The sequence below is a fragment of the Protomyctophum bolini genome, assembly GCF_963924005.1.
Source record: "Protomyctophum bolini genome assembly, chromosome: 15".
Taxonomy (NCBI): domain Eukaryota; kingdom Metazoa; phylum Chordata; class Actinopteri; order Myctophiformes; family Myctophidae; genus Protomyctophum; species Protomyctophum bolini.
The window spans coordinates 22,693,980-22,715,461 of record NC_137876.1 but is presented as its reverse complement, the minus strand read 5'-3'; the positions used below and the strand labels follow the sequence as shown (position 1 = coordinate 22,715,461).

At 43.1% G+C, this 21,482-nt stretch overlaps 1 protein-coding gene across 1 annotated transcript in view; it reads left to right on the top strand.

The window, feature by feature from the left end:
• The window catches only part of LOC308330057 (protein sidekick-1-like), a 41,389-nt gene extending 25,810 nt beyond the window's left edge, over positions 1-15,579 (top strand). Inside the window, exons 11-19 of the mRNA XM_080784701.1 lie at positions 2,513-2,705; positions 5,243-5,380; positions 5,638-5,799; positions 5,943-6,068; positions 6,273-6,437; positions 8,571-8,708; positions 11,733-11,853; positions 13,625-13,754; positions 15,159-15,579. Coding sequence (XP_080640827.1) covers positions 2,513-2,705; positions 5,243-5,380; positions 5,638-5,799; positions 5,943-6,068; positions 6,273-6,437; positions 8,571-8,708; positions 11,733-11,853; positions 13,625-13,754; positions 15,159-15,533 — 1,548 coding nt within the window. The 3' untranslated portion in view covers positions 15,534-15,579. The remainder of the gene's footprint in view (positions 1-2,512; positions 2,706-5,242; positions 5,381-5,637; positions 5,800-5,942; positions 6,069-6,272; positions 6,438-8,570; positions 8,709-11,732; positions 11,854-13,624; positions 13,755-15,158) is intronic.
• The last annotated feature ends 5,903 nt before the right edge of the window (positions 15,580-21,482 follow it).

Here is a 21,482-nt window from a genome sequence, read left to right as displayed (position 1 = left end):
ACTGGCAGAGCCTGGCCCAGGTGAAAGGAGTTGGCCTCATTAGGCCCACTGGCAGAGCCTGGCCCAGGTGAAAGGAGTTGGCCTCATTAGGCCCACTGGCAGAGCCTTTTGTGGTGGTTCTGGAGAACTGTGGGTCGGCACTGCACTCCCTGTGGGGGTGTGGAACGCGTGTGTCAAATGTGAAGTCGGTGGGTCAAACGGTTCTCGAGTTACGTGCATTACAACCGTACGCACGCACACACGTATATAGTACGCACGTACACAGAGATGTGGCGCATTTATAGTAGGATTCAGATTAAACCCCTTATCCATATTCTTCGTATGGATATCCACACTTTGTGACCAAACTGCAAGCTTGCACATATGCTATTTTTGCACTGTGGGGGTCCCTGGCACAAAGCAATGAAAGCATTATGAGATGGGTGGGGGGGGGGGGGGGGGGGGTGGGTCCATGGCACGAAAAAGTTTGATAACTACTGGTCTAGAATGAGAATAGAAGGAGAATATCCTTGATCTGTATACCTGCATTGGTTTAAATGGTGGAACAGAAAGATGTGCTCTGACACCTCTCTCTCCTGACCTCTCCGTCCATTTCCACATTCAAATACTCTGGTGGCAAAGACCCTCGTGCTTCTCACTGCCAAGTCCTATACACCGGTATAAATATTAGAAAGAGTTTCTAATGCATGAGGTTGAAGCAATTCTTTTCACCTTGTACTTGGTGTCAGAGACAGACAGTTGGAACGTTCAGCTCTGTGCCCAGACAAGACTTATACTACTCTGCGGTCTTCTGAATCGTAAAGTAGAGGATACTGTCCTCTGCTGTAACTTTTGTCCTCCGAGGGTGGAGGATTTTGTTCTGTATGAAACATTAATTCCTCCTATGCCGCAGAACAGTTTTCATTGATAGAAGTTCCTCACACTTTCAGCCAGTGGTGAACAATTATGCAACGATCCACAAAGTGTCGGATTCGCTATAGCTAGGAGCCAGTGAAATGTATTGTATTAAGTGGCCTGACAAAAGTAGAATCATGGTGTTTGTAATTGCGAACGCAGTGAGCACTTACTATGAGACCTAGCAGATCATGTCTGTCTGTGTGTGTGTATGTCTGTCTGTCTGTCTGTCTGTCTGTCTGTCCCGCTTTTGTGCCCATATATGGAGCTGAGTGATTACGTCACCATGACTCAGCCATAACCATATAAGGAGTCCCCAAAGCAGCTATACGTCCAAAACCCAAATATGTACGAGCTGCGTTCCCTTCCCGCGTTTGCGCGTCTTACTGGTGTATGTACAGTACTAAGACACATTTCTTATTACATACAGCGTCCATATTCTGAGGAGTATTTAGTCCAAAATAGCCAAACTTGTAGACCGGCGAAGAGATAATGCTGTAGAAAGCGGACCAAGTCCAGAGCCAATTCAGGTCCAGTTTCATCGTTTAAACTGGTGAAACTTCAAAACTGAATCTTAGCAACATGCTGACAGCTGACATTCCGCTGAAAATACACTTCTACCACATATGTATTTAATATATAAATCTGGTGCAGAAGTCATAAAAATGTGGAAATTCCAAGGCTGAGCTACTGTACAAATGTTGACATTGCTTTCTTAGGAGGGTTGACTCACATAAAATGTAATTTATTTTCCTTTCTACCTCCAGTGTTATCAATAGCTTTCTGTACACCATTCTTCAATTCCACCTACAAGTATGCAATGTGCAAATGAAATAGGCTGGGAAATAGCATATGGGTTTAACTATGGCTACTTAAAATGCCACGCTCAAGTAATTATAGGCAGCACTATCGTTTAAGGATTTGCATTAAAATTTTACCACTGTTTATTTGTTCATTATTCTTTAGCACCGGAGTTGGTTCATTTAATGAAGTTTACTAACACAAAGCTCCTAATTGCCATTTCATATCACAGTTGTGATCTAATGAGGTAGAATTACCCGCTGCAGAGTAGTACACAGTTAAAAAATAGATGTAGCAGGAAAATCCATCTTCTGATTGATTGTCTCTCCTTTGTATACAAGCAGAACAATCAATTATCTACAGGTCTGTGTTGAGGGCAATGTTGACAACAATTCATTTTCATAAGCCTGCCTTCCAGATGCAACAACACCCTTTTTCTTTTAAAATGTTTTCTCTTTCAAACTTTCTATGCTGTATCTTGCTCTGGCGCTACACACTGACAGTTCATTCCTCCCCAATCCCAATACATTTTTGTGAAATGAAAATGACTAAATTGTCATCATCATCATCATCATCAGAATTTGTCTGCTCTCGCTGAAGTGAAATGGAGTGATTTGATTCAGCACGCTCACATCAGGTCAGGGTTAAACTGAGGACCTCACATAGGAAAACAAAGATAAGAGGTAAGACTAATTGGTAGTAGTGAAGACAGGGTGGGACGGGAGAACAGGTTTCTTGTTAATTAACGAGCCAGGGAGGAGACGGTAAAGGTCATGTAACTGTAATATTAATGTTCTTTGCTTATCGTCTGTTGTAGATCCACTACTGGGAGAGAGAGAGAGACGGACAGAACCAGAGTGAGAAGGTGCAGGTGATCTTCATCCCTGACACGCTCGTGCGTCTGGTCAACCTCACCAGCTACACTCCTTACCTGGTCACGCTCACGGCCTTCAACACAGCTGGAGACGGCCCTCCCAGCGAACCCCGTGGAGCCCGGACCCTGCAATCTGGTAAGAAAAAGAGGGGCGAAACGTGCAATTAAAATAGCCTGTAAAAGGGGAACCTTGCCTGTATTGAATGCAAATCTTTGGGTTCCCTTGTGAGTACGACGTGTGTGAAAATCAGGCTCCACACACCACTATATATTCTGCGTATCGAGAGGTTGTGGTGGAAAATTGCATCGATTTACAGTACATAGGCTGGAGGGCATTTTCCAGCTCTGATGGTGCAGTAAGCTGAGCAAATGCCAGTTGTTTGCTGCTGGTGGGCATGTCACTACAATGCAAGCCATATTCCAATGTTTAATCCCCGTAGAAGCGCCGATGATCCCAACACCTTTCACTATAGGCTTTATTTTGTTTTGTCTTCGCCACTTTCTCTGTACCAATTCAGAGAGCGCTTTAGTGCCCCTGGCAGGTTTACAAAATATATATAAAAAAATAGGGGTTTAACGATGAACAAATACACATCTGAAATGTTAATCGAGAGGCAAACAAAATGATATGCGGAGCCCTCATTTCTAAAGTTACAAAATGTGTTTACTGAGGCTTTGCTGCTAAATAAAAACTAAGCTGTTGAAGAAATCTCTCAGATCAAGTCATTCAAAATAGTCCACCGAGGCGGAAAGAGTTGAGATATGTATACACTTTCTGTTTTATAGGGCATATTATAGGGATTTAAAATCATCACAGAGAATAAAAGTATCCGGGCAATCATTGCAGTATTGTTGTACAATATCCTTCCAACAGCGAGGCTCCTTCAGGAGCACCGGAGCAACAAAGAACAGCAGGATTTTAGTGCCTATGGAGAGAATCTAAAATTGAACATTAAAACAAGACCCCGATGCATATGGTGTCCACTTAAAGGAAAGATCCAAAAGAAATTGGACTGTGTTGAGTTGGTCTATCCAGAACATTTCTCTCTGTGACAGTAATATGGGGAGGTTCAGTAACCTGTTCTTTGCCTAAAGCGCAGGGTCGATGATGGGGAAACATGATTTGCCCCCAAGATGGTGATGTTGTTCGTTGTTGCTCTGGTGCAAGCTCTACATAGATTTGATAGAATTGGCTTGTTTTAAATTAAACAAAGTGTAGAACTTTGATCAGATTGCTTCGCATTGTGTCAAATTGAACCGAATCATTCCGTATTGAAATGTATCTCTCCCTGAATCATATCCTATCATTTAAATACATCTCCTAATAATAAACAGCTTATCATACATAACGAAGGAATGGAACTTTTTGACAGATGGGTAACCGGTGGTGATGTTAATTGTGGGTATATTTCATACTAGCATGGACAACTCCTGTACAGACAAGTCAAGTAGAACATCTTTTAGAGCATTTAATATGCCGCCGCAGCGGGCAGAACGCCGTTCGGCCTGTTGGCCTTCGTCGGCGTATTGCGCAACACAGAGTAATAACGCCGACGAAGGCCGACAGGCTGAAATGCGTGTGTTGCCTTGGTGACTGCCGCGGCGACATATAAAATGCTCTTAAAGATTTTCTACTTGGTTCTTTTTGATGTCTGGCATTGCTTGGAATCTGCTCCCTGCAGTGTTTCAAAGACAGTTAGTTTCTAGTTGAGCTACGCCAAGCCTTTGAAACAACTCCTGAACAGTTGAAGGAGCACTTCACCCAAAAAAATGACTTCAATCAATTATACACCCCATGAAGCCTTGAATTAATTAGATTTTTTGTTTTTGCCGTATTCCTGAGCCAATCATTAAGGTGACGGGGTGGCTGCTTTGTAGACTCAGTAGGAGTCGATTACGCCGCTCATCAAGTTACCCAAGCTTCATGGGGTGAAGTGAAACGTATTATTTTTTGGGGTGAATTACTTGAACACCTGAATGAAACGTTCCCACATTATGAGCCTGCCTTCAGCTGCCGTTTATCCATCTGTGAATAATATCAATCATTATGTCTTGTCTCCATCAATCAACGTGCTTTTTGTGTGTCACTGTGCTGGCTAAGTGGTTGGTACCCTGTTGAACAATTGAACATTGAACAATGATTGAAGCAAAGTTTTCTCCTCGTTTGCATGAAGTTGAGACGATTTCAGCGTTTTGACATCATTTCCACAATCCTTTTGCCACTTGCTCCTATAGAAAAGGAATGAGAAGCAGCAGCAAGACAACTCCTTTATATATTTATAATATTGTGTCGTGTCTGATATGTCGTCGTAATGGAAAGATAAAACGCTAAGTAGTACTGTATATCCTCTCTCTTCTGTCCAAAACTGTTACTTTTCAGTGTTCAAGTTCCAAAATGGTGAAAGTAGCAGATCTACACGCTCAAAACGTGTCGCTTTGCGCCGCGATTTAGTATGATCAAGTAGAGCATTCATTTAGAAGAGACATTGTCATATGGCCCTCGACAGACATTATGCCATTTACAGTAAGCGCCATTTGACTGGTGTTCAGTGTTATATGATGACATGCTGTACATGAGCCTCTATACTGTTCTCTGACACAGACAGCAGGTGACATGCGGTTTAATAATCCTGTCATTCTTCCTCTCATCATTACCAATGGTTGTCCTCATAGCCCCGAGCCAGCCCAGCTTCCTGTCCTTCTCAGAGGTGACGGGGGGAAGTGTCAACGCGTCCTGGGGGGCTCCGCTCAGCCCTAATGGGCAGCTGGAGGGCTACAGGGTGGTCTATCAGCCCAACGGCCCCGTGCAAGGTAAGTACATTCACAAAGGTCCGTGAGTGTGCGTGCGTGGGTGCGTGCGTGCGTGCCTGCATGCGTGCGTGTGCGAGCGTGTGCGCGAGTGCATGGGGGGAGAATGTGAAGACTGTTTTTCCTTCTGAAGTCCTTTTGTATTCCCGTAGACATGAATACAAAAACAAACATACACATGCCTACCTAATTGTGACACTCTTGTTTCTCCTCTGTGCGTGTGCGTGTCCATGTGTGTGTGTGTGTGTATGTGTGAGCAGGAGTGACCAAAGTGGTGACCGTGGAAGTGAAGGGAAGCTGGCAGCGCTGGCTGAAGGTTCGAGACCTGACCAAAGGAGTGACGTACACGTTCAGTGTCCAGGCTCGCACCGTGAGCTATGGACCGCCTATACATGCCAACGTCACGGCGCAGGCCCTGCAAGGTGAGAGAGGGACACGGTGTTTGCATCTTCGTGGGAGAGCGTGTGTTTTATTTTGGGGGATGAAGGTGGATGGATGACTGGGGGAAATAGGGAGGTCGCGGTTTGCCTTTCTATAATATTCTCTCTCTGTTTGCTCACAAAAGGCACCCCTGGTTCTCCCATGGAGATGTCCATCACTAAGTCCTCCTCTGCCCTTGCCATCCATTGGACAGAGGGGGATACAGGGGCGGGGCCGATCATTGGCTATGTTGTTGAAGCACGGCCCTCGGGTAAGTCACATGAAGATCACCAGAGACCTCTGTTCCACCCCTCTTTCCATATTATAGCCTTTATTAGACTCAGTTGAGTCGTTATTGGGGGGGAAGTTCTTTACCCCTACATAAAAACACCTCTCTCTCTCTCTCTCTCTCTCTCTCCCTCTCCCAATCTCTCTCTCTCTCTCTCTCTCTCTCTCTCTCTCCCACTCTCTCCAGATGAAGGGGTGTGGGACGCTTTCATCAAGCTCCTCCCTCCCAGCAGCAGGTCCGTTTCCGTGCCGATAGAGCGGCTGAGGTCCGGCGTCAGCTACGAGTTTCGAGTGATCGGCGTCAATCGCCATGGTTACGGAGAGCCGAGCACCCCGTCTGCGTCACTCGCAGGTAAACACGCACGCACGCACGCACGGACGCACGCACGCACGCACGCACGCACGCACGCACGCACGCACGCACGCACGCACGCACACACACACACACACACACACACACACACACACACACACACACACACACACACACACACACACACACACACACACACACACACACAGTCACACACACACACACACACACACACACACACACACAGCAGGGAGACATCAGTCATACCCAGAGGACTGATTATTAGCATTGGATGGAGCCCTGTTGCACACCACAGGTACAAGAAAGACGTTCTTTATTGAAAGTTCTGACGTTTCGATCTATTTGATCAATCTATTTGACATGACCTGATGAAGATCAAATAGATCGATCAGAATTCTCAATAAAGAACGTCTTTCTTGTACCTGTGGTGTGCGGGCTCCATGCCTCCATCCAATATCTATCTTACATTTTAAGTAGTCACAGAATATTACTACGAGCGACGAAGTCTAGCATTCTCTGTGCTTTAGAGCAACATTGCGTTCAATAGTTAGGATCCATTGAAAATCCCATCCTGGCCAACGTGGAAGTGGAGCGACACAGGTGTCGAGACAAAGGCATTTCAGTAGATCCTGTAACGCTGATGGCGGCTGATCTTTTTTTTTGCGATCAGGTTATTTCCTGGTAGAATGTTTCAATTACAGTCAAACGGTGACTCATAGGTTAGCAAAGAGCGCCATTTATAGCATCCAAAGACATTTTGGCAGTGTGCGCTTTGGAAAAGAATATGTCAAAAGTCGTCTTTGGCACGGAAAGAGTTCTCATGCATTATACAGACTGAGGCCAGTTGGCATAAAATAACGTTTGTAGCGCTCTGTTTTCATCTCCAGGGGATAAAAGAACGTTTGCACCGCTCTGGGGATTCCAGGAAACTCACACTTCTACACACCGTTCACAAAAAGCTGAAGGGGTGAATCTGAACAGACTATTAAACTCCCAACTATTACAAGTTTCACTTTGTGTCACTGGTGTGTCACATCTTCTGCCATCCGCATTCGGTGGAGTTTAAGTTACACCCTGAGGGCTAGAATGAATTAACCTCCTTATTTCGATCCACACCTCCTAAGCCTTCCCACACTTTACAAGATGACATTAAACCTCCTCTCTGGGCATGTCAAAGACTCGTTACTGATATATTTTATTCATTAACTGATAAGAAATTAAATTAAGATGAAATGAATAGATGGTACTACATGCTATAAATAAATAATGTATGGTCTTGGCCATCCAAATAGAAATAAAGATCCTCTTCACCGAGGCTCTGGAGTCAACGGACTCTTTACCACAATCACATCAATAGGAGGAGTCCATTGTTTTACTCACCTGCGGTCAATGCGATCAAACGTTCCCTCTTAAAAAAGGAAAGAAAATCATCCTCCGTGTTTTAATCGGTTTGATGTGCCAGTTGGTTGGTTGGAGGCCAGGGGGAAGGGGCAGAGCTTTGTTGCTCTGTGAGGAAAACCTAATCAGCGCCTGCCGTCCCTTGCAATCACTCAATTTGGAGCTAGTCTTTGTACAAAGGAGTCAGAGGAGGGGCGTGGGGAGCTAGTCTTTGTACAATGAGTCAGAGGAGGGGCGTGGGGAGCTAGTCTTTGTACAAAGGAGTCAGAGGAGGGGCGTGGGGAGCTAGTCTTTGTACAATGAGTCAGAGGAGGGGCGTGGGGAGCTAGTCTTTGTACAAAGGAGTAAGAGGAGGGGCGTGGGGAGATAGTCTTTGTACAATGAGTCAGAGGAGGGGCGTGGGGAGTTGGCCTTTTCCACACAGGACCATTATGACCATTGCATCCGGTGCGGTGAGGGTGCTCCGTTGGAGAATTTGATTTATTTTGTGTACTACTTATTTTTGAAGGTATCACTGCATGCCGACCCTTATAGGTCAGAATGTTTCTCGCACCTTTCCCCCACAGCCTATTAACCAATCACATGTGCTGTGCTGCTCTGCTCTCTGACAATAACCCATCCCTGTCTCTGTCTGTGCTCCTCTCTGCCTCTGTCTCTACGTCTGTCTGTCTGTCTGTCTCTGCCTCTGACTGTGCTTCCCTCTGTGCATGCGCGTGTGCGTGCGTGTGCATGTGCGTGCGTGTGTGTGTGTAGCCCTCTCGGAGCGTCCCTTCTACGAGGAGTGGTGGTTCCTGCTGGTCGTGGGCCTGGTGGGTGTGATCCTGGTTCTGGTCCTGGTCTTCACCCTGCTGCTCCATGGACACAGCAACAAGTACAGGACCTGCAGCACAGGTCTGTGGACCTCTGTCCTTCACCCCGTCCGTCCGGATGTTTCACTTATGATGCCAAATATGCAGGGGATAATTGATGGTCATCGTTGAGAAATAAACCCTGACAGGGTGTGATTAAACCCCGCCGTGAAGCGGAGAGATTTGATCACCCTGAGGGGGTGTATTTTCAACCCATTCTGACCTGAGATCAGATTCTAAAGACGTCTTCTATACATCCTGACAGTTTTCTGAAAAAGCATGTGTTTCTATGTCAGTCGTTCTTCGACAAGCTCGTAGATCTGCTATGTTTCAATAGCTAAAGCATAACATAATGCTAACACCAAAAAGGGGTCCCGCCCCAAAATGGGCTAAACAATGACATCGTAAATCATCTTGCTTATTACGTGGCTACTTAAATTCATACATTGACCCAAAAGTAACGTCGAAACGAAGTATTTCATTGATTTTGGTAATGAAAATATATTCCATTACTTTGTGCCAAGTGTCAAATAGAATACATAGAGAGTAGAGTACAAATAGAGTACATATAGAGTAGAGTACAAATAGAGCAATGTTTAGCTGTGAATAATAATAACATTGTGCGTGTTGTGTTTGCATGGCTGCCATGTTGGATACAGAGCAAAATCAAGCAGCGCAGCCAGGTGCTCTGAGCCTTTGATTAGACAGCCGTCTGTTATTGAGCTCAGGCGGTCATTATCCGGAAATAACACACCGCTGAAAGCAGTGATTGACCAATCAGAATCACGCATTGATTCAACCAAGCCGTGTAAACAAATAGAATCATAATTAGACCCAGTTTGATCCCCAATGGGGGAAATTCTGTTTCAGCTTCACCCATAGCTGATCGCCGTCCATTTACATAATTATGGTCACTTTGGTCAGACTTGGGGGCACGCGGCGGCGGGGGAGCAGTAAAGGGTTAATGGACACCTCAGACATATATTGCAGGGGCCCTGGGAATCGAACACGCGGGGCCTTCTGCCTCCCAGGCAGCCTCTCTCTCTACGTATTCAGTTATAACTGCAGCCCCTTAAGCCACCCTATGCTGCAGTGTTTTACATACGCTGTTCTTCCCCCCTGATCTGTGTTGGGTTCAGGTGTGCGTGTGTGTGTGCACGTGACTGCACTCGCGAAGTCAACAGCACAGATCCTTTGCTGCCAAACGGAGGTCACGGCAGGACAGAGTCTTTAATCTTGAATTGCCGCGGAAACCCCTGGGCAGAGGAGCAATTAGGCGGAGAAAGAGAGGAAAGGAAGGAAAGAGAAAGATGGTGGGATGAGGCAGAGACAGAGGTTGACTGCGTGCGTGCGAGCGTGCGTGCGTGCGAGTGTTTAGGATAGAAAGGGAGATAAGAGCCTGCGTTTTGCCAAAAATGTGTGACATTGGTGTAAAAATATATCCTTGCTAGCTTCAACCAAACCCTATATGGTCTGAAGTGACGGACAATGTCATCCTAAGAATTGTCTCGTTAGTGGGCATAAAAGTAAAGGGAAATATCAATATTAATGGCAGAATGATGAGGCGTTGTATGCATACTGTATGTAAACATGTGTTACATACAATATACACTGTACATGTACCACATTCACTGAAGGATTAACACATAATGTAAACAAAAGCAAAGTCATTACATTGATTCAAAATGAATTATACCATGATTTAAAAGAAACCGTCATTTGTGAAGAGGTGAAACCAGCTCTCAGTTTGCACCAGTCTCTGAGAAATGTAATTTGGTGGTAGACAGATGGACGGACGGATGAATGAACCCACATCCTTTGAGCCCTGCCAGCATAGCGGAGCTAATAATGTAAAACCAATATGGAGATGTGAAAATGTTCTTATTTTCATGCAAAATAAAACCAAAAAAAGCAATAACTTTGCAGCCACAAATTCAAATCATGCCAAGGTTGCTGCCCAGTGAATGGAATGGATTATACTGTATAAACACAATCCATGACCAGATCCAGTGAGCAGCACTGAGCAGTCCAACTGGTTTTAACCTTTAATGATTTTCTCATGATGGTTTTTTTTTTTTCATAGCTTTCATAGCTTCAAATTGACATATTGGTTGCTCAGTTCGACCCACCAGTTTTGGAGATATGGCTTATCGAGTAGGCTAATAATTCATGTTTCGCAGAAAACAGCGAGTTGAGAAAACAGGCTTGAATATGTATTTGTTGATTTCAGATTTCAGATGTTGATTTGGAGATATGGCTTATAGAGTATAGGCTAATTCATGTTTTGCAGAAAACAGCGAGTTGAGAAAACAGGCTTGAATATTTATTTGTTGATTTCAGCTCAGACAGGCAGACTCTGATAAGACTCTGATAAGAGTCTGCCTGTGCTATTAACTCATTTTGGATAAAAATTTTAAATAAAAGAAAATCAGTTTTTCTCCTCTCCTGAACAGTTAGTCTTGCAGACTGTAATAAGTGACTTATTGAGAAACAAGTTATTTTACAAATCGAGACTCAATAGCCTAATGAGTGCTGCAATGAAGTAGCTTGGAAAACAGACTAATCTTCCAGTGTGATGAAACTATTAGACGTCAATATCTTGCAGTGATATTAGTCTGGCCAAGAAGGAGGTTTTAAAAATATAAAATATAATTGAATCGTGACCTTAATTTTGAGGATTAGCCAAAATGTGACACGTACTATTATATTGTATTAACATACACTACCAGATAGAGTGCTTAACCCATTTTGCTAAAAATAGCAGATCTACAAGCTCGTAGCGCGCCACCGAGTGGCGCGCTACGAGCTTGTAGATCTGCTATTTTTGAAAAATCGAAGAATGACTGACATGGAAACATGGCTTTTTCAGAAAACTGTCAGGATGTACAGTAGAAGACATTTTTAAAATCTGATCTCAGCTCAAAGTTATAATGTTTCATTCTTAAGTCTTTTGATTATAGCTTAAAGTATTGTTTACCTGGACTTCTCCAGGTAAACATGTGTCCACAGTGGAGGAGGCTGTGACTCTGATTATAGCTTAAAGTATTGTTTACCTGGACTTCTCCAGGTAAACATGTGTCCACAGTGGAGGAGGCTGTGACTCTGGACAACGGAGGGTTCACCGCTCTGGAGCTCAACAGCAGATCACTGAGCAGCAAGAACAACTTCCTCAAAAAGAACGGAACCAGGTATATACCACTATAAACTTTACACAAAGTTAATTTATTTTATATAGAATTGAGAAATTAAAATGTGGTTATATCCCTTTTTGTACGCGGGGAGGGAGGGGGCGGAGTCGAGCTCGCATATCATTCATTTCTGAATCCACGCCTCCAAAATGCTGTTCGCCTCCAAAATGCGACTATCTGAAAACAAGATTTTAAACTAGTTTTTGCAGGTATAAAAGTAATACAGATTCCGCAACATCATGGCATATTTACCCCCAGGGCTGGACTGGCCACAGGTCATACCGGGCATATTCCCGGTGGGCCGCGACCGTATGGGGGACGCCATGATTCTTTTGGACAGGCAGGCAGGCCAATAGGCGGCAGGCCATTCTGCCAGTGCCATCATGATAATGTCACTGTACCTGTATCAGTGAGTGACAAATAAACCCTCTACAAGGGGTTGTGTAGTCGTCTGTTGGTTTGTATCATTTATGTTGTTCTGTAAAAGTGGTGGTATTAGGGCTTGTTTGTTTATGTGTGCCTCGACGGAGCGGGCGGTAGAGCTTCTGCTACGGTATCTGCGCGCTGGTTGTGGTGGGCCGGTCTGGGCCAAATTCACGCGAAAATTACCGGGATGAATTTTTGTCCCAGTCCAGCCCTGTTTACCCCCTAAAACCTATAAGTGGTTCACAAACAGGCCGTCAGAGATTAGAATCCAGGGTCTACCTTTCTCCTCCCATGCCTGGCTCGCCCTGTTCGGCTATGAATGCTGTATCGATCCGTTCGACACTCCAAAGCTCCTGGAGGCTGGAGGAGCACAACCTCCCGTTGAGGTTCCATACTATAAAACACTACAGTTGAAGAAACTACTTGTAAAACACTGAACTTTACTTGAAAAACTGCTAGACGAGCGAGAGAAGTGTGTGAGTGTACTGTTCAGAAAACCAGGAGAAACGGCTTGAAGCGGGCGAGTGTTGCTGCTGCTGCGGTGGAACAGCTCCCAGTGTTCTGGGTCCTGGGAGAGATGTGTGTTTGGAGTCCGTTGTGTGTGTGTGGTGTGCGTTGTGTTACAGTCACCGCGTGAACACACACACACACACACACACACACACACACACACACACACGCGCGCGCTCGCACATGCACGTTGCTTTTAGTAGAGACATGTTTGTTTCCCCAAAGTTATTAGCGCAGCTGCGCCCGGCAGCTGGCGAAAACTAGAGTTCTCCACAGGCCCGGAGATTAAGGCCCTACCTGGGCCCTAACTGGGCTGGCCCGAGGCCCCACCTGCATGGCATTACTAATTAGCACACATTTTTCGGCCTACCCGTGGCGAAAACGTCAATTAATAAAAGGGGTTCCCAGACCTGTAGTTTCAGCGCGACCTCGCCCTATTGGGCGTCTTACTGGTATAATGAATGTGGACGCCAAATATTTCATTTCACCCAGAAACCTGGAAACACACAGAAATAGCTGCAGAAACAGCAGAAAGCTTTTAAACCAGAAACCTATGAGATAATTGTACTATATCATTGCTCCCTATCACAAAGGACACCAAATATTTTGTTAAAATCTAAGAAAAAGTGATTTGACCTTTTTCACAAACACCACGCATGTATGCAAGATACGCAATACTGTATAATATGCACAGTGGTGTAAAGTCAAGTACGTGAGATGTACTGTACACACGTACGTACATATGTACACACAGATACTTGGTGCATTTATAGATGGATATACAGAATGTGAGTATTTTTTCCACCACTGACTGTGTGCGTGTGTGCGTGCCCAGGTCTCCCCCCAGACCCAGTCCTGGTGGTCTCCACTACTCTGATGAAGACATCTGTAACAGCTACAATGGAGCCGTTCTCACCGAGAGCACCACGCTCACTGAGAAACCCACAGAGGTGTCTGAGTCTGAGGTACCCAGCTCTCTCTCTCTCTCTCTCTCTCTCTCTCTCTCTCTCTCTCTCTCTCTCTCTCTCTCTCTGAGGGTTCCTCAGAGTTAGTTATTACTGTGGGGCTGTCACATAACTTTCCATCAACCAATTGAACCCTATAGTATCCCTATTCTGAGGGAACATTAGCCAAAAATAGCCTATACAGCTGTGAGCTTGTAAATCGGCTATTTTCGGCAAAGAGGTTTGGTGTAGGGGAAAACAGAGCAGTCCAAGTACAGTATTGAGGGTTTAAGTGGATAACTGTCTGGAAGTACATATTACACAAGTCTCTGAAGCTATCTATGTTTATTCTGCAACACTGCTTCGTCTCTCTTTCGACGAAGAGCCCTGTTTTACAGTATCTCTTCTGCTCTTGCCTTTCTCTCCCTCTATGCATTCCATTTCTTTTGTCTTCCTTGCTATCTCTTTCTCCATTACATCTTTTTAGAATACTAAAGCCTAATAAAACAACTTTGTAGCATGACCGGCATCGCTCAATAAAATCAGCCGTCACTACGTGACTTTCATCCGAAAGGCTGTTATTTCTGTTAAGTGACGCTTTTCAATGACAAAGCTCTGGAAGAGTCTGGAAGCTCTCAATCTACAACTACATTTTTTACCTAAGGACAGGTGTTCTGTAGCTACATTATGTATTGAGTAACTTTAGAATAGGTGTGACCATGAATCAGTACGGGTGCGTATACACCCCCTACATTAGTATATAGTAACTAGTAACAGACACAATCAGAGATTTCACACATTTATTATAGGATATCATCATGTACTGCCTAATGTAGATTTTTTGAATAAAATGTTATTAAGTTTTAGTCATTTTAGTCATCTTAAAAGTTTTAGTTTTGGTCTAGTTTTAGTTGACTAAATTTCACAAGGTTTTAGTCGACACAGTTGATTTTGTCGCCTTGGTTGCGCCTAAAAATAGCAGATCTACAAGCTCACAACGCATAGAACTCCTATTTTAAGAGAGCAACACCTGAGCGCAACCAAACAGCAAACATACAGATGACTTAGTCACTTTTCCCAATTCATTCTACTGGATCTCTTCTCCCCTATAGTCCCTCATAACATTTTAGTCTAGTTTATGTTTATTGACGGAATTTGTCAATTATGTTTAGTCTTCATTTTAGTCATCATAGCTTTCTATTTTTCCTTTGGTTTTTCTTTAGTTTAGTTTTCGACAAACATTCTCGTAGTTTTAGTCAACGATTCATCATTGCTTTTCTGGTGAATGAGAATGTATCCGCCTAAACTCAGCACGTTTGTTTGTGTCTCGTGCCATGTGTGTGTGTGTGTGTGTGTGCTTTGTGTGTGTGTGTGTGTGTGTGTGTGTGTGTGTGTGTGTGTGTCTCTGTGTCTCTCTCTCTCCAGTTAACGGACAGCGACTACGAGGACGAGCAGCCCAAGCACTCGTTCGTCAACCACTACATGAGCGACCCCACCTACTACAACTCGTGGAAGCGCCAGCCCAAGGGCCTGAAGGGCCTGGCCGCGCCCTTCGGCTACGAGGAGTGCGGCATTGGCGGCATCGGCGGAGACGGCGTGGGAGGAGGAGGCGACGGCGAGCCCTACTACCAGACGGTGGTGACGCAGCACAGCGCCGGCGGCGCCTACACGCCCACGGGCCAGCCGGCGGCGCACGTCAACGCACACGCCGTCAGCACGGCCAACGTCAGCAGCGCCGCCAACCTCACCAACCCTCCGGGGTCGCGCACCCCCGTCACGGGGTTCTCTTCCTTCGTGTGACGTATAAGCGCTGCTCCCCACCACCACCACCCCCCCCTCCCCCCCTCCACCCCACCCACCGCCACACCCCCCCCCCCCCACCCCCCAGGGAGAAAATGACTCTGAGCACAAAATGTGTGCAACACAAAGAAAAAGGAACGATTTTAAAAGTCTTAAGAAGAGTATAACACGATACACACGTACCCGCCCTTTGTACACTTTTTAACTATGAAGGAGGGGGGGGGGCGGACCTGTGGGGCTTTCTGGACCAAAACAACAATGAGAACGGCGCGAGGTGAGGAGTGGCGATAGATTGGGGAAGACGTGCTACTTCACGCTCCAATGGACTAAGACGCTACACTCCTCTCTCCCTCCCCCAGCACACACAAAGACTCACGTTGTTGACGAGCAAGCTTGTGCCGTGCGTGTGACCTTAACGCCACTGTCACTGTGCTTACACACACAGTTACGTTTCTCAACTGCAAACACATACACACACACGCACGCACGCGCACACACACACACACACACACACACACACACACGCGCACACACACACACACACGCACACACGCTTGCGCACGCACACAGAGAAACACAACAGTACATTTCCATGCATATTCTTCCATCTCTGTGGAGATGCCGGTCGTCGTGTCCACTTGGTGAAAACCGTAGAGCAGAGAATGGAATCACAATCCTGGAACCTGGGACACTGCACAATGCAAATTATTTTTATTCTCCTTCTCCACACACCTGCACACACGTGCGCATGCACCACACACACACACACACACACACACACACACACACACACACACACACACACACGCACGTGTGTGTGTGTGTGCGAGCAAAAGAAAACACTCTTACAACTATTCTACATTAAATGTCCCCTCTCTGAGAATGAACCCAGTCGGGGTCAGGGATTTTTTTTTTCTTTTTCATTTTCTTTTTAAAGCACAGAAGGGGGACAGCTTTTGTTGACGGACCAGCTCTGGCATAACAAACACCAGGGCTGTCAGCTTTAAGAGACTATATACAGTAAGACCCAGCGGGGGGAGGGGGGGTTCTTCAGCACTTAATAGATTCTCAGTGCACGAGTGGTGCGTAATTGTGTGTGTGTGTGTGTGTGTGTGTGTGTGTGTGTGTGTGTGTGTGTGTGTGTGTGTGTGTGTGTGTGTGTGTGTGTGTGTGTGTGTGTGTGCGTGTGCGTGCGTGTGCGTGTGTGTGTGCGTGCGTGCTTATGTGATGATTTGGTTCGGATGGGAAATGTAAAGAAAATGTTGCACCGTTTTCTTTTTCTATTGTGTACTGCCTCTTGTCAACATGTCCTGCACCCCAGCGCCTCCAAGCCATAACGCTTGCACTGAGCTGAGCCCCACTCATTTGATTCTTTATCATTAATTATTATGCTGACCATTGGTCTGGGTTCTTTTGTTACATTTGATCTGTTTTGTTTTGTTTTTGGTTTGGTTTCTTTTTTTTCTTTCTTTTTTTTTTGCAAGAACGAGTGTGTTTGTGTGTGCATGTTTGTGCCGGCAAGCGTGTATGATTGTCTGTCTTTTTTCCCCTTTTTTTTACCATCCATTTGACTTTGTTGTTCATAGCTAAAGCAAAGTGTGCCACTGTATGTATGTCTGTGTATATTTTTAAAGATGGATTTTGTACAGAGGAAACCTTTTTACTTGTGCTATTGTATGTAGTCTGGTTACGTTTGTTCAGTTAAAAGAATATATAGTGAACACAGCACTGGAACAAGCTCATCATAGCTAACACTGACCTATTCACGAGAGAGAGAGAGAGAGAGAGAGAGAGAGAGAGAGAGAGAGAGAGAGAGAGAGAGAGAGAGAGAAAAGGAGAGAGAAATGGAGTATGGACAGTTTTTCTGTACAGAAGTTACAGAATCAAAGTTTTGAGATGTGTCACTTGTTTAAATGGAGCATATCACAGGTTCAATTCCTACACAGTTGTCTGTGCTGCGTTTTCTGTGCGGAACACTGACCCTGACAGCCAGACTGACACTGACTCCACTTTCTTTGTTATTCAGACGGGAATTGAAGTCGTCTGTATGATTTATTTTTGGGTTATGTAAAAAAAAAAAAGAAAAAAAAAAAAAAAAAAAGAGGAAATGAACCGTTTACCACACCCCACCTTTCTTAAAGCTTGTTTTGAAGTCCCATTCATGTGTGAATAAATGGTCCTTGTTAAACAACTTGGCTCTGTTGTGCGTTTACGTTTTAGTGTATATCCTACAGTAGGTGCATGTTAAACGCTCTTTAATGTGCACCAGTGTCCTATTCAGGAACCATGTGGTTACATTGAAGTCAGTGAATGAAGGCGTTACTGTGACACTTTCAATTGATCTGTACTGTATCTCTTTGCCAGGCAAAATTATGATGATTACACACATGTCCAGTTTGCATAAAATGTTAAATTCAAACTATCAATTATGCGCACACACGCACACACACACACACACACACACACACACACACACACACACACACACACACACAGCTGTCTGTCTGTCTGCCTGTCTATGAGTAGCTGTCTGACTGCCTGCCTGTCCAATTCTCCATGAGTAGCTGTCTGTCTGTCTGCCTGTCTATGAGTAGCTGTCTGCCTGCCAGCCAGCCAGCAAGTTGGTTAACAGAAAATAAATTGTTATGGCTGAGTAAAATAAAATACAATAAACACAATTTGCCTGAAAATAGATTACCCAGCTATGACCTTTTTCATGAAAAAAAATGAGTAGTGATATGGCTGACTGAGTAAAATAAAACAATCTACCTGAAAATAGATAGCTATAAGTGAAGAGCAATTACCATTTCCGCAATTTCCAATTATTGTAGCTAATCTTTAACTGAATCTGGAAGTATTCCTTTATTAAATGATTCTTCATAGTCTGGAATTGTAACTGATCAATTTTCTTTTGTGACTTTCGCCTTTATTTTATATGGAGGGACAGTCAGTGGTGTAAACTTTATTTATATAGCACATTTCATACATAAAATGCAACTCTGTCCCATTCTGTCTCTCCCTCAGTCTCCACACTGGCCTCCCATATCCCATTCCAGCACACCCAGTTCCATTTACACACCTGTCTACCTAATCAGCCCAGCAGTGAACACTTCTCCAATCAACCTGCTCACTATAAAACTGGACTCAGTACAAACACTCATTGTCAGTTCATAACCTGTGTCACAGATGTCCTGCCTGTTCATGTGTTGACTTTGATGTCATTCTGATTCATGCCTGATTCCTACCTGCATTCCCCTGTGTAAGATATCTCGTAATTCTTTATTAAATACTTTATTATTATACTCTAGTTTGTTGTGACTTTGCTCCTGGGTTCAACTCTGTCTGCATCCTTGACAACTAAAGTACTTCACATATTAAACTTTATTTATATAGCACATGTCATACATAAAATGCAACTCAAAGTACTTCACATGAAAATAAAACAAAAAATAACAAGCAGCAAAAGCACCAGAAACAAAAAGTAGGTCAATCTACAATTAGCAAATAAAAATAGCAATACAAAACTAAAACATTAAAAATGGTAAGGAAATTTGTATTGGATAATACATTTTAAATTGATATTATTAGATATTCAACTTTATTGACATTTATAATTAAATTGGTGTCTTTACACTGTAGAATCCATTGTTGTTTGTTTCTGTTGCTTAACTCTGTTGCTTTAACTACATATAAGTGTCTATTTGTTTGTCTCTAAATGTTTTGATGAATTGAACAATGCCCTTTGTTCAATTCATGCCATACTATAGCACGCCGTTTTTCATCATTTTTGAGGATTTGAAGAAAATTCAAAATTTCAAAAAACATGGGTTATAGCCCATCGTTTTTTGAATTTTTGAAAAAAATGTTATCCTCATTTTTCATCATTTTTGAACATGGGCTATAGCCCCTACCGTACAGCATACTATATAGCACGCCGTTTTTCATCAATTTTGAGGATTTGAAGAAAATTCAAAATTTCAAAAAACATGGGTTATATAGCCCATCGTTTTTTGAATTTTTGAAAAAATGTTATCCTCATTTTTCATCATTTTTGAACATGGGCTATAGCCCCTACTGTACGGCATACTATAGCACGCCGTTTTTCATCATTTTTGAGGATTTGAAGAAAATTCAAAATTTCAAAAAACATGGGTTATAGCCCATCGTTTTTTGAATTTTTGAAAAAAATGTTATCCTCATTTTTCATCATTTTTGAACATGGGCTATAGCCCCTACCGTACGGCATACTATAGCACGCCGTTTTTCATCATTTTTGAGGATTTGAAGAAAATTCAAAATTTCAAAAAACATGGGTTATAGCCCATCGTTTTTTGAATTTTTGAAAAAAATGTTATCCTCATTTTTCATCATTTTTTAACATGGGCTATAGCCCCTACCGTACGGCATACTATAGCACGCCGTTTTTCATCATTTTTGAGGATTTGAAGAAAATTCAAAATTTTAAAAAACATGGGTTATAGCCCATCGTTTTTTGAATTTTTGAAAAAAATGTTATCCTCATTTTTCATCATTTTTTAACATGGGCTATAGCCCCTACCGTACGGCATACTATAGCACGCCGTTTTTCATCATTTTTGAGGATTTGAAGAAAATTCAAAATTTCAAAAAACATGGGTTATAGCCCATCGTTTTTTGAATTTTTGAAAAAAATGTTATCCTCATTTTTCATCATTTTTGAACATGGGCTATAGCTCCTACCGTACGGCATACTATAGCACGCCGTTTTTCATCATTTTTGAGGATTTGAAGAAAATTCAAAATTTCAAAAAACATGGGTTATAGCCCATCGTTTTTTGATTTTTTGAAAAAAATGTTATCCTCATTTTTCATCATTTTTGAACATGGGATATAGCCCCTACCGTACGGCATACTATAGCACGCCGTTTTTCATCATTTTTGAGGATTTGAAGAAAATTCAAAATTTCAAAAAACATGGGTTATAGCCCATCGTTTTTTGAATTTTTGAAAAAAATGTTATCCTCATTTTTCATCATTTTTGAACATGGGCTATAGCCCCTACCGTACGGCATACTATAGCACGCCGTTTTTCATCATTTTTGAGGATTTGAAGAAAATTCAAAATTTCAAAAAACATTGGTTATAGCCCATCGTTTTTTGAATTTTTGAAAAAAAAATTATCCTCATTTTTCATCATTTTTGAACATGGGCTATAGCCCCTACCGTACGGCATACTATAGCACGCCGTTTTACATCATTTTTGAGGATTTGAAGAAATTTCAAAATTTCAAAAAACATGGGTTATAGCCCATCGTTTTTAGAATTTTTGAAAAAAATGTTATCCTCATTTTTCATCATTTTTGAACATGGGCTATAGCTCCTACCGTACGGCATACTATAGCACGCCGTTTTTCATCATTTTTGAGGATTTGAAGAAAATTCAAAATTTCAAAAAACATGGGTTATAGCCCATCGTTTTTTGATTTTTTGAAAAAAATGTTATCTTCATTTTTCATCATTTTTGAACATGGGATATAGCCCCTACCGTACGGCATACTATAGCACGCCGTTTTTCATCATTTTTGAGGATTTGAAGAAAATTCAAAATTTCAAAAAACATGGGTTATAGCCCATCGTTTTTTGAATTTTTGAAAAAAATGTTATCCTCATTTTTCATCATTTTTGAACATGGGCTATAGCCCCTACCGTACGGCATACTATAGCACGCCGTTTTTCATCATTTTTGAGGATTTGAAGAAAATTCAAAATTTCAAAAAACATGGGTTATAGCCCATCGTTTTTTGAATTTTTGAAAAAAATGTTATCCTCATTTTTCATCATTTTTGAACATGGGCTATAGCCCCTACCGTACGGCATACTATAGCACGCCGTTTTTCATCATTTTTGAGGATTTGAAGAAAATTCAAAATTTCAAAAAACATGGGTTATAGCCCATGGTTTTTTGAATTT